General features: G+C 47.1%; 1 protein-coding gene across 4 annotated transcripts in view; it reads right to left on the reverse strand.

Annotated features, from left to right (window-relative positions):
* Positions 1-1,650: 1,650 nt before the first annotated feature.
* The window catches only part of RFX1 (regulatory factor X1), a 51,913-nt gene continuing 40,073 nt past the window's right edge, over positions 1,651-13,490 (reverse strand). For all 4 annotated transcript variants that reach the window (XM_081844859.1, XM_081844861.1, XM_081844858.1 and 1 more), the window contains 7 exons: positions 12,593-12,744; positions 12,168-12,265; positions 11,698-11,847; positions 9,937-10,145; positions 9,446-9,599; positions 8,643-8,688; positions 1,651-6,861 (listed from right to left, as the gene is read on the reverse strand). In XM_081844859.1, coding sequence (XP_081700985.1) covers positions 6,695-6,861; positions 8,643-8,688; positions 9,446-9,599; positions 9,937-10,145; positions 11,698-11,847; positions 12,168-12,265; positions 12,593-12,744 — 976 coding nt within the window. In that variant the 3' untranslated portion in view covers positions 1,651-6,694. The remainder of the gene's footprint in view (positions 6,862-8,642; positions 8,689-9,445; positions 9,600-9,936; positions 10,146-11,697; positions 11,848-12,167; positions 12,266-12,592; positions 12,745-13,490) is intronic.

Genomic DNA, 13,490 nt, shown 5'->3' on the forward strand with positions numbered 1-13,490 from the left:
CAAGGCTATATTACATTGCAGCCAGAGACGGGTTTAGGGTACTTCAGCTGGTTCAGCTATATTGGGTGCCACAACAATGATGTAGAACAGAGTATGAGAGGTGGGGCGGCAAATTTTAGTGTTGCACAGGGTGCCGCTGAAATTTGAGAGCCCAAGGTTCACTGCTGCAGCAGCAAGGTGTATGTATATTCCCAAAGCCACCGTCTGCAAACTTAGGAGATGCTTGTGCAAGCTCAAGATGCCTTTTTGCCTCTTTCAACGCAAGGCAATAGTGAAAATAAAGAGCGGTCCAGCTTTGCATTGTAGCAGCTTAAATGTTTTGTTTACACCCCACCATTCTTCCATATACCGGTAACTCAAAGCAGTGTACACAGACTTCCTAGCTGGAGTATCAATGCCCAGACTTGCTCAGGTTCAGCAAGCTTGTATTGTATCATGCACCTTCTGACCATATTCTGTCTGCCATTAACTTCTACTTTCTCATACTATGGCACAATTTTTTTTGCTGCTTTCAAGAGGGAGGGGAGAGATCGGAGAAGGGAAAAGTGGCAAGATTCATGGTGGATTGGGGGTGGGGAGGCATTACTCCCCCACCCCTGAGCAGTATTCACTTGAAATCAAAGCTGAGATTTTTTTCCTACATTGCAAAGCAGATATTAGCACATTACCAGCAAAACCACTAAAAGGTTGCAATTTGAAGATTTTGTGTCCTGGATTTTATAGAAATTCCTCCTATACAAGTGTGAATACCTCACAGTACTGTAACTGTCAAATAGCAGCATGTTGGAAATGCCTTTGAATAAAATTGCTGCTATTTAAGAAGTCTTATTTCAGAAAAAATTGCTTGAAATTCTTTCCTGCTGGCTGGTAGACCGCTCTGCCATTGCTGTCCTTCATATATAGCTGGTACAGGACTCTTTCAGCAGCACGTGCATGATAGTGAACAACTGAGAAATAGCAAAAGTAAGCCAAACAGGTGTCTGGTACAGTACTCTTAAATGAGAACACCCCATCTGCTTCTGTGTTTGTCCAGCTGGAGGCAGAATACCACTTGCTGGAATCTACAGGAGGGGAGAGTGCTCTGGTGCTCAAATCCTCTTGAGGGTTCCCTACAGGCAACTGGTCAGCCACTGGGAGAACAGGATACTGGACTAGATGGGCCACTGGCCTGATCCAGTAGGCTTGTCTTATGTTGTCTTCCCTGTAAAGTGGCTGTTCTAGGGCCAAGCTAGATGAAACAGGCAATTAATGTGCAATATTTAAAATATAGACACTGGGAGGAGGGAGTGTTGAGTAGAATCTGAACCATGGAGGAGCTAATCAGTCCCCCTCCTTGCTGTGGTTCTGATAACGATCTCTCCACTTCCCACTCTAAAAAGCTGAGAGGGAAGCTTTTTAGATGGGAACTTGCTTCCTGAGGCTAACAGCTTTGAGAGTGCAGATGATGAAATTCAAATAGCCAGGTTTGCGGTGGCTGCAAACTATAAAAACTAATGTTTACTGCTTATATACAGTGGGTGTCCTACCTATTAGCCAAGTCAAGGTTTGTGCAGAGGATGTCAAGTCAAGGTTGTCCTCCTCTTAGTTTAGTATAGCTGGACTAAAAGCGAAGGTAAAATTTTATTTTGGTAAGAGTAAGCAAGCAGCATCCTAGGCAAAGAACACGGCTGAATTTATTTCTTAAGAAAGAACTACAAAAGGTAGAAAACAGCTTTTTCACTCCAGACTACACACACGTACATCATCTGACCACAGGCACTGCCCATCTCATGGACCCAGGACACCTACAAAGCTCTTCAAACTCCACTTGAAGTCTATAGTGCAGCTAAAGCTGCTGCTGCACAAAAGATTGACACAAAATATATATTTTATACAATATGTAGATTTGCAATAAACATCTATATCACAGGTTTAAAACACTGGAAAATTGAACAAATAAGGCCATGATGGTTGAAAAACCCAAAAATATCAAGTAATTTATCTTCACCAATCTCACAATATTTAGGTGGTTTTTAGAACAAGAATTAGTAATTACATATAAAAGCACAGATATTTTTTTTTCTGTTTAAAACTAGAATATCTAATATTCAGTTACAAACCAGAAGAGTGATTACTTTCTTTAGAGTAGGAAGTAACCAAACCTGTTTGCTTAGTTACTAGCACAGAGGGAACAGAGGACTGGTTTCTTTTAAAAACTGAATGCGGTGTTCTCATCTAGCAAGTATTTCTGCAGTCTGGAGCATCCAGACTGAGTTGGACCTGCTGATTGATAACTCTCCTTAGCTGCTCTGCAGCTAATCATCTTGGTGGACAGAGAGAATCTCGGTTCAGAGGGAATGGGTGTTGGCATTGTGTAAGGCAGCAACTGAATAAAAAGGTAAGCTCATTCATGTTGTTGAGTCCTGCGTGATTGGTAGATCCAGCATTCTGCACAGTTCAAAGAGGGGAATAGCTAGCTTACAGAAGCAAGGTTTTTGCAAACAACATGATCCATTTTCCATATCAAAGTTAGGACTTTTCTAAAGCTAAAAGCCAATCTGCATACATTTCAGAGAGCAGGAACTCGGGGAATGCTGGAACAGATGAGTCTCATTACTTGGAACCTTGATTTACAGCCTGTCCCTTTCAGATCACTGATGGGAGTACGAACCTTTATTCTCTGATGGGTGTATCTTGCTTTGTCAGGTGTGTGGGTATGTTCACGTGCCTGACAGTGAAGTTAATTAGCATGCATAACCAGAAACATTTGAACACACTGCTTTGCTGTGAATTGTTAGTAAAAGCAGCAGAAGAGGCAGGTATGATAAATAAGGTGCTTCTCTGACAGGGCAAGTGCTTATTTCTGCAAAGTGGGAAATGGCTATGAAGCCTCTGGTAAGGAAAGAAATATGCCTCTATCACCTACATCCTACTTGCTGTAGTTCAAAATAATGAAGAGGTGCTTTGTGCAAATATCTCCCTTCAAGGTAGCATTCTGCTACAGGAGCAAAGCAAAAGTTTTGGCACCTGTGTTTTTCCTCTAGTCAGTCACTTCAAGGAGAAATTTGCTGGCCCACAAGCTGGGCAACTCTCTTCAGTAGCCCTTCTCTAGACTAGACTGACTGATTGCACTTTAATTGGGACTACGGGGGGGGGGGTAAGTTCCTATTTAGCACACTATGCACTTGCTCTGCTGCAACAACTGCAGAGGGGATATCTCGCTAGAAGGAAGGACCAGAAAGCCTGCCTACAATCCTGGTACTTGTAAAACCCACGTGCCACTAAGCAAGCTGGCACATTTACATGGTGGGGGTGATACTGAGGCGCTGTGCTCTAGGTAATTACAGCAGCTTAATATAATTGGGTGCAGCTAAGAGCAGCCACCAGCCTATTTGGCTGAGGTTGGGAATACGATGGTAGTGGCTAGAACAATGGGATTCTCTGGTTTCTGCTGTGAGGCAGGTAGCTTCAGTAAACCAATTTCTTTTACATGGAGAATTTGGAAAAACCAGAAAAGAGAAGAACCGGAAAGCACTGGTGGAGGAAGAGGCGTGCGGGGGGGGGGGCACCGCCCCTGCCTGCTCTCCGCCCACCCCCAGTTAATGGGGCATAAAGCTCCGCCACTGCCTGAAAGCCTCAAATCTCAGTCTTATTGGACTACCAACTATTATTATTAATTAATTAAATTCCTATGCCACCCTTTATGAGCACCTTTATATGACGACGAGGGTTAAAAGATTTACATGAAGTATCTATTGGTAAGGAGAAAGGTTTCAAGGAACTGAGGGACTACAAGGATGGTCCTGAGCGTTTCCTCCTCGACCACTTGCTTTGGTGCACACCCTTAACTTAAAGGCCCCCAGATCTTTCCTTTTGCTACCCTAGATAGAGGTGTTTTATAGGAATCAGGAGTGCAGCATCAGCCACTATGATTTGGATTCCTGGAGTGGGTGATGCTAGTGCCTGAAAAGTCTGCTGAAAGTCAGCAATTAGCAAAGGGTTTTCATACAAGCAAAATGTTTGTTGAATCCCACCTTCCAGACCCGGGTAGGTCAACACACAAAGATAACGAACAGCGGCTACACCTTTCCTGGACAGTCTTCATGCCTTGCTACAAGCAGCTGTAATGGGTAAGGACAAACCCATTGTTGTAAGCTCTGAGCCTACGAACTCTTCCAACTACGGCTTGTAAGGGGAGGAAGAAGCTAGCGTTTACAGTGCCAATTGGAGATAGTTCTGCAGTGATCTCTACCCTCCCAAGTACTTCAGTTTGCTTTCCCTTTGACCTTTCCTATCACAGGACCAGTGTAATCAAGTAGGTTACACCCACATGATTACCATCCAAATTTTGTAGCCTAATTATGCTGCAATGTGGCTGATGGTGGGCTGTTAGCGTGGATATAGGCTGAGATAAAAGCGTACTTTGTACCCCAGTTACACTGGTTGTAGTAGCTCCTACACTGAATCCGACCTGACTGCAGTGTATCAAGCAGACTTTGGCCTCCAAGCGCTCACAAGAGGACTGACTAACCCTATCCTATGCATTGTGACAGCCATAATAAAACCGTAAGTGGAATCAATGTATCCAGACCCCGTTACTTGGTTAATGGAAGGTCTGCCCCACCCCCACCCCGCCCTCCACACCTGCAAAAGCTAAGTATTTGTCTGCCACTGTTGATCGCACTGAAAATCTAGCCTTGCATAATGGTCAGACGCTTAACACAGACAGGTGAGTTAGCCATGTCTGGCAGAAGGCGGTACTGTATGCCACCATTTTGCATGCCGAGAAGCCCAGCACTGGATAATTTTATAATTAGTGCAGCTAATTATCTGGCGTGGCTGAAATGTGACACCATTTTGTCACAGCTGTACCAGGAGTCCAGTGCAAAGGACACTGACTCAAAGATCCTACTAGTATTGCATTCCCATTCCTACTCAAGACACTAAAGCAGGGATGGGGGAACCTTTGGCTCTCCAGATGCTGCTGAACTTCCGCCAGCCCCAGATAGCATAGCCAGAGGTCAGAGATGATGGGGGTTCAGAGTCCAACATCTCAAAGGCCACATTCCCCATCCCTGATTTAAAGGGACCACTTAGCCTGACTTTGGGTTAACAACAGGTAGGGCTTCCTGACTTGTCACAACGGATAATCAAATCTGCCCAGAGAGACAAATTTCTGGCCAGTCACCAGCAGCAGCACTAATCAGCTTAAAACTGCATACAATAAAGCTAATCAGGAACAGTATAGCATCTGAGAACACAGCTGCTTCATGCACCCAAATGTAGCAGCAGGAGTACAGAAGTGGGAGAATCCTATGAGTTTTGCAGCGAGAGTTCAATTGCACGTTATGAAAGAATTATCTGTAAATTCAGACATGCTTATTGAGAATGAAAAGGGGGCGGGGTAGGGCAGAAATCAAGCTAAGCAATGGGTTGGATGGAAGGAGTTGCTCAGAGCAATAAGCCCTGGACAACTTCTAAGCAGCTGGAAAAATGAGAATTAGTTATATTAAAAACCAGAAACTGTCAGGCATAGAGCCAGGGCCACCCACTGTAGTCCGTAATACTGCAGCATTGCAGCTCCTCTTCTAATGAGACCCCGCCTGCTGCAAGAAGTCTGCAAGCAGTTAAGGTCTGACTGGGCTACCAAGAGAGTACAGCATGTGGTGCATGCCCACACATGCATGTGTTCGGCACATGTCCGTGGCAAATGGGAGCTTGGATACCATTGTGACAGTACAGGTACATGCTGCCCTCTTCAAAGTATCATCTCACACATCCATTAGCTTGAGGCAGTCCAAAGTCCAGTAGCACACACCACACTTGAGCAAACCCATTGTTGCATTTAGCCACTGTCATAGAACACAGGAAAGAGTAACCCAGGATCCATGTTGAAGCTATGGGATGAATACAGCACAGCACCTCACCCCAAAACAGGCACAATTCTTGTTGCTGGGAGTTCTAAACCCAAGCACTGACCACTCCTCAAGTTCCTTGATGCTCAAACCAAGAGCCCAACAGCCCCCAGAAGTACAAAACTAAGGCAGATGCCCAGGAACAACAGAAACTCCCAGGCAGACACAGGAAAAGTTCCCCATCATCTAGTGACATTCAGCCTGATCTGAGGAAGCAGCTGGAGTGCCACTTCCCAGGCAGCCATCTTTGTGACTCATCTGGCTACCCATATCAAGAAACCTAGGCTTGCTAGATACTGCGCATAGCCTAGTCCTTGCCAAAAGACAGTAATAGCTAGACCCCAGGTGAACCTACCCCAGTTTAATAACTGAATAGCACACACTGCTCTGGGAGCAGAGACCGTGGGGGCTGGGACTTGTGCCTGGGCAAGCACCCTCTCCAACTGACAGTGGAAAGCAGCCATGGGGCATGGGGCAGAAGGGCTAAGCCAACTTCCAGGGAACCCAGGTTATCAGAGCAGCAGCTGGAATGAGGCAGAAACCAGCCCAAGTCGCCCAAACCAGCCCCTTTGGTGCTGCTAGGGGCTGGGAAGGCTGCTGGGGTGAGTGCTCCTAACTGGGGGCTAGCTTGGGCTACACTGGGCTACAGGTGAGACGGAGAGGTGTGAAATGAAAGCGCGTTGCATACCACTTGGAGATAGGGAACAGCTCATCTTTATCGCAGGGCAGCGCAACGCAGCGCAAGGTGCATCCTGGCCTCCTGCCGGCCACTTGGCAGTCAGTCCCTCCTGTGCTGCTTTTTAACTGGAGGGCAGCGCTTGTACAAAGATGCCCCGGGAGTCTGTCCGTGCCAGCTTCGAAGGTGGCTCCATAGACTCTGCTGTTAAGCTGCTGGACTCGTTGGAGCTGAGAGATAATTCTTGGGGCATTTCTTCATCACTCTCGTCTTCCTCTTCCTCTTCCTCATCTGATTTAGAAAGAGAGATGGTTACAGCAATCCTGAGACTTGCAGCCTGACTGAAAGAACCCGAGGACTGATACAATGCAAGAACCAGCCTATTTTGTCCCCTCAGTCCTCGGAGATGTCTTTTTCAAACCACAACCTGGGTACCCCCTCAAGTCCAGCTGACAAAGAACAACAAGGAACTAGACAGTCATCAGCTATCTAGTCAACTTGGAAGCCTAAGTAAAATCCAGGTATTAGCCATGACTTCTAAATAGAGCTTCCATGCTCAGAGGTAAAATATTAATATATATATCACCTACCAACAGTTAAGGCCCATCACCTACTTGCCTTTTATAAGAATTTCTGAGAGGCACCTGGAAGGCTCCATTCAAGATATAATGCTGGATTAGACCTTCGGTCTTATCCAGCAAATGTAATACATCTTAAATACTTATATTAAAATGTCTGTTGCTACCACTGACTCCTTCCTTTGCCCAAGTCTTCTTCCTCAGGCCAAAGAACTTGGGGACAGGGGAGAGTATTGTATTACCCGTGGGAAGACTGCAAATGGGACCTTAGCACCACACTCTCTCTACTGGTGATACCCAGCAGCTGGTATTTTGCTAGCAACTGGCATTAAATGAACAGGTGATGATGTAAATGCACCCTTCACAGCTCCAGGGACAACCTGTAACACAACCAGTCCCTTTCCAAATGAGCATCCTCTTCCTTTCTCCCTCTCTCTCTTACATGTTTTTTTTGTTTGAGGATCACCTTCCCTCAGGGCTAATCTGTCGAGCACATGCTGCTGAGGCCAGCACCAAAAGTGGATGAAGCCACATCTTCTGCCACCCTCTTTTCTCCTTTTGCCTCCTCCTTCTTCCTCACCTAGAAGAATGCTCTGAACTGAGGACTTACAGAGGGCGTTTTTTTTTAAAAAAAAATAGGTCAAGGGCTGCATGTCCCTACTTTATATCTACTAATTCTTCACTTATAACCATTCACAGGGGTTTGCTATCATTCCCATCTTACAGGTGGGAAAAAATTTGAAGTAAAGAGAATGAAATGGGACCAAGGTCATTTCAAATTCATAGCTTTATAGCCAGCTAATGAGCCCTTGATTTCATTCTGTGTTCTGGTCTTGCATCCAGGAGAGCAGAAAGACTTGTCCAGTACTGTAAGATATCCCAGAAAAAGAGGGCAGCCACAAGCAAACCAAAGGACACTGCAGTAATCAAACTTGTCTCTTTCTCACTCTATGTAATTTGTTTTAAACTCTTTTTAATCTTGTATTTTAAATGGGTGTGACCCCCCCCCCCACCCATGAAGGGTGGTTAATAGCACGTCAAAGTGCAAGTAGATAAACAGGCAGGAAGGTAAACGGTGTTTCCGTGTGCTGCTCTTGTTTGCCAGAAGCGGCTTAGAAATGCTGGCTACGTAACCCGGAAGCTGTCTGCGGACAAACACTGGCTCCCTCGGCCAGTAAAGTGAGATGAGCGCCGCAACCCCAGAGTCATCCACAACTAGACTTAATGGTCAGGGGTCCCTTCACCTTTATGGTCTAGGCAGCCGACATGCTTCAGAGCTGAAAAATGTGGGCTCCAATACTGGCTTAGCTCTTGAATTCAGTGAATAGCCTCAGGTAACCTCCCTCCTTCAGTTTCCCTTTCATACTTGACAAATGGGAAGAGCACTACCGCCTCACACATTGTAAGTGGGAGGGAGAGTAATGGCCCCAAAGTCTCTAACATCTACCATTGACAAAGCCTAAGCGTTTGGCCTCCCGAGGGGCTGGGCGATACCTTTATCCGGATCCAAGGGGTTCAAGGAGCTCGTCAGGTTTGCAAACTTAAAAAGAAACAAAGAAAACATACATAAGGATCTTTCCCACATTATAGACTACCCTGCCTGTAGCCTAATGCTACCTCACACAGCCCTTCTATGCTGGTGGGCCCTGCTCTTTTTCTCAGGCAGAGATCTGGGATAGGGGGGGAAACAGTCCAAAGACCCACCCCCCTCTCTAGAACATGGCAATGAACTCTCAGTGGCCTAAAAACTGGAGGTGGTGGTGGGGCACTACTTCTTGTTTGCATTTCGCTGATTTCTTGACCTCCACACAAGCATCTACCAGCTAATGGAACATGGATTAGGCATGGCTCCTCACTCACTGGTAAGCACTGGGCAAGCGAACGTGTATCATGCTAGTGTGTGGAACTTTTAAGACCACAGTCTTAAACTAAACACGTTGGGCTCTGCATACAAACAGAGGCACAGTTTCAACATTTCTGCAGCTCAGCACTAGAGCACATACAAAAGGTCCAAGATTTAATCCCTGATCTGCCCAGTTAGCAGAATCTTAAGATTGGGTTGGAAGAGGAGACTAGAGATTCATAAAAATGACTACCAGAGAGGCATTATCGACTAAGATGAATCAATGATTTGACAAATAAATATAAGGCAGCTTCATATGTCCAAAAGCTCCCTGGTGTCAACAGGGGGGAAGATTCTTGATTCTGACATCCCAGCCAAGGGCATGTCAATCAGAATGGTTCTAGCTCTTTAAGCAAGATTTTCCAACCTCAAGTCCAAAGCCCATAAAACCTACCTCTCCCATGACAGCAATGGGAGTCTCTCCCTTGGCCTGGGCCACACGGTGCTCTATCAGGTAGTACATGTACTCGTCATAGAGGAGGCGGATGAGATGGAAGGAGCCAAAACTGGCCGCGCTCCGCAGGGTCAGATCCCGAATCACCATAGAGCTGGAGAAAGAAGGAACCCAATGCTGCAGTTACCATGCAGGTAGCTGGGAAGGACTTTTCAGTGCCCTGTGTGAGGCCAACCCCCCCCCCCCCGTCTTCCATTCTGTGTGTGCACTACGCCATAGTTGCAACGCCCTGCAGCATCCCCCCTCAGCTCGGCACCCAGCGCAGGAGAACCAGTTGCACGGCCCTAAATCTGCATCTGCAGGCAGCATCACAAGGCACGTAAACCACCCTGTTTCACAGGCATGGCTAAACAGCAGGGGGAAAGTCTATGGCTGAGCTGGGTGTGAGCCCAGAACCAAGCCCAACACTCTGCTTCTCACCTTCTACTTACCTGTAGAAGGACCACTTGAGGAGGAAGAGTTTGGCGGCTTTGGGGAAGCTGGGGCTGCCATGGTAGGGCTTCAGGACCTGGCTGACCACGCCATCCAGCCACACGGCCCACTGTTCCAGAGAGTTCTGCTGCTGCAGAGTCATCTTAAAGTCCTGCTCAAGGCGCTCCACCACACGATTCTCGCACCGACATACCCATGAGGCCTGCTCCTGCGGAGCAGCAAGAGAAGGAAAAAAGGCGTCTCCAGTGGGGTTTCTCTTTCCCTACTGGGTAAGCCAATGACCCACTCTGAAGCTACTTAAATGAACTGTTGAATCAGAGTAGTCAGGGAAATCTGGTACTGTGGAGTCTCAAATGCCAACAAAATACCGTTAATGGCTATGAAGGCAAATCCCTTGTAATGGATGGGATGAAAAGGAGCTCCAGACAGCCCACAGAGTCCAGACTGCCCAAAGAGGGGGAGGAGGAGCAGTTTGCAGCAAGGGAGCTGGCTTACTTGTGCCCACCTAAAATCATCACGGTTTTAGCCAGATCATTTCACTGTCCCGCTAAGTCATCACTGGGCACCCAACTAAAAAGATACGTTCATTGCTAGAATTAATCAGCATACTTTTTCACAAGTAATAAGTATCTTCTGGAACTCATAGTCACAAGATGTGGTGGTCACTAGTTTAGGGCCAAGTTGCAGTAATGCCTAAAAGGTAAAGGTAAAGGTACCCCAGCCCATACAGGCCAGTCGTGTCTGACTCTAGGGTTGCGTGCTCATCTCGCTCTATAGGCCGTGAGCCAGCGCTGTCCAAAGACACTTCCGGGTCACGTGACCAGCGTGATGAAGCTGCACTGGCGAGCCAGCACCAGCGCTGCACACAGAAATGCCGTTTACCTTCCCACTATAAAGCGGTACCTATTGGTCTACTTGCACTTTGACGTGCTTTCAAACTGCTAGGTGGGCAGGAGCTGGGACTGAAAGACGGGAGCTCACCCCGCCGCGGGGATTCGAACCGCTGACCATACGATCGGCAAGTCCTAGGCACTGAGGTTTTACCCACAGCGCCACCCACATCCCGCAGTAATGCCTAGTTCAGGGAATTGTTGGACTCCAATTCCCATCAGTGCCAGCTAGCACGACAAATGGTCAGGGATGCTGGGCATTGTAGTTCAGCAGCATCTAAAGCACAAGTACCCCTATTCCTACTCCAGTTATATGAATACAAATGTGCTGTTAAGTGGGGGGCAGGGGAGAGATGGGGGAGGGAATCTGAAGCAATGAAGTGGGTTAAGGATGAAGCAGCACCCCCCCACTGCTTCTCATCACACACTGCTTCCAAATCTGCTTTTTCTGGGAGCACAAGAAAAAGGGGCGCCAGCACTGCGTTCATGTGTATGTGCAACATCTAGAAGGCTTTAAAACATATTCAGTAAGAACAGGTCCATCAACAGCCATTAGCCATCAAACGGAAATCAACTATCCTCCAAGGACCAAATTCTGGGAACAATCCATAGGAAGGGTCCTTCTTTTTGTGTCCTACCTGTGAGCTCTCAGTGCACATGTGCCACTTTGAGTAAGTCCTATGTTGAAGCAGATGGGCCTAGCAAATAAGCTGTAAGGCCTGTGTCTGACACAACTCTTATTTTGACCGCTCCAAATGCCAAATAAGGCTTTGGGGTTAAATGAGACCAGTCAATAGGTAGATAATTTGCAGCTCCTGGATTCAAAATGGAAGAGGAAGAAAACAGTGGCAGAAGTGTGGAGGTTGTTACCTGGACATTAGTAAAATCCACCCTGTTGAGATCACTCAGCATCTGATTGATTTGGGCAGTGTTCTGTAAAACAGCCCGGGCAGCCTGGGCAAGGTGGTTCAGGGAGGTGTAACGCCGCAGCGTCTGGGCAAAGGCACTTGCTGCTGCAACCTGAGAGACAAAACACAGTAACACATGTTTCCCATCTGCCCCAAACTGAGGAGCTAGGAGTTTGTTCTGCTGCCACCCCCACTAGAAAGTGGGGTGGGGGAGGAGTGAATCCAACTGCTGAAAAGAGCCAACTGTGGCATCAAGTTCTGGCCACTGGTGCAGAGGCAGAAAACCTCACCCAAGGTGACTTGATAGTTGTATATTGATCTGCCGCAACACAGACCAAAGGCTCCAGAAAACACAGCCTTAAGACCTCCTAGTCTCAGAAAAATGGGAAGCCAAGACCAACGGCACCCCACAACTTCCCACATCCAGCTCACCTTAACGCGGACCATCTCTTCTGGAATATTCATCATGGCATTCGTCAGCCAGCTCTCCAAACTTTTTGCAAAATTTCGGATTGCTTGCGTCAAGGCACCTGGGGAAGGATGTAACATTAGCGTGGCCTATTTCAAGATGGTTGACAGTCCTCTGTTCATGGGGATAGTAGAGAATAAGTCCAAGGGCCACACGGCACTCAGGGGATGGCTTAAATGCCTCCACCTCAGGCCAAAGAGGCTTCCTACCCAAACCAGCACATGAGGCCGATCACCCAGCCCACTATGGAACAAGGCAGAAGCACCTGGCAGAGCCCCACCAGCAGCTGAAGCATCCTGATTTCAGCATTGGTATTGGCTGTGGCCCTAGGCTTCGGACAGCCTCTTGCAGGCCTCAGATATGAGCTGGGCCTCAGATATGAGCTTACTCGGAATGGGCCGGAGCACTTCTGGAATCAGGACCTCTACCAGCCCCTGGTACAGCAAGTTGTCACAGTCCTTCGTCCATTTCAGGACAGGCTCGTATTTGGACAGTGTCACCAAGCAGCTCTTTGGGAGACGCTTCTCTGCTTCGTCTTGACTAAATATGAAACAGAGACACCTGGTTAAAGAGCACCATCACCAAACCACAACTCATATTATCAAGGCCCATCAGCTATGCCAGTAGCCCTTCCCTAGGAACAGCAAATAGATTTTGGATACTAGATGTTTAAGGGCCTGCGGGGCAAAGGTGGAGATAAGATGCTAGGCAGTTAAGATGGGAAAACAACTTCCTATTTTGGTTCCCCTGCAAAGGTTCACATTTCCTTTGTTATAAGAAGTTCATTAACAAGTTGTTATTCTTCCCCCTATCAGTTTTATTTTCCTCCTGTCCCATTTAAAACCGCTACATTGAGCCTTTATATCCTAATGTGGCCATGCCAGCCCAAGTCCTCTGTTAGCCTGAATCAACAGGCCTGCAGGGCAGTGAACTGCTCCATTCATTTTGATACAGAAGCAGATTCTGTATTAAAGGAGTCTGCAGACTATACTCAAGAGATGCTGGGGAAAATAATCTGGGTACTGGTGGCAGAGGAAGATGCAGGGAACTTGGGGAGATGCTGATACAGGTATGGCATGTCAATTCAGCAAAGTCTGGGAATGCCTAGATTAAATCAAAACTGGTGGAGTTTTTTTTTAACTGTTGTTCTACTCCCATAGGCATATATGTCTAACTCTCCACTGAGTGCTGGGCTGACTATAGGCTGCAAGCCCTTGCTGCATAGTGGCGTCTGTGCCGCAGGCTGGCTACCCGTGGTAAGTGTGATATCCTTCTTAAAGGGATGA

This window comes from Podarcis erhardii, assembly GCF_964252035.2.
Source record: "Podarcis erhardii genome assembly, chromosome: 17".
NCBI classification, from domain to species: Eukaryota; Metazoa; Chordata; class Lepidosauria; order Squamata; family Lacertidae; genus Podarcis; species Podarcis erhardii.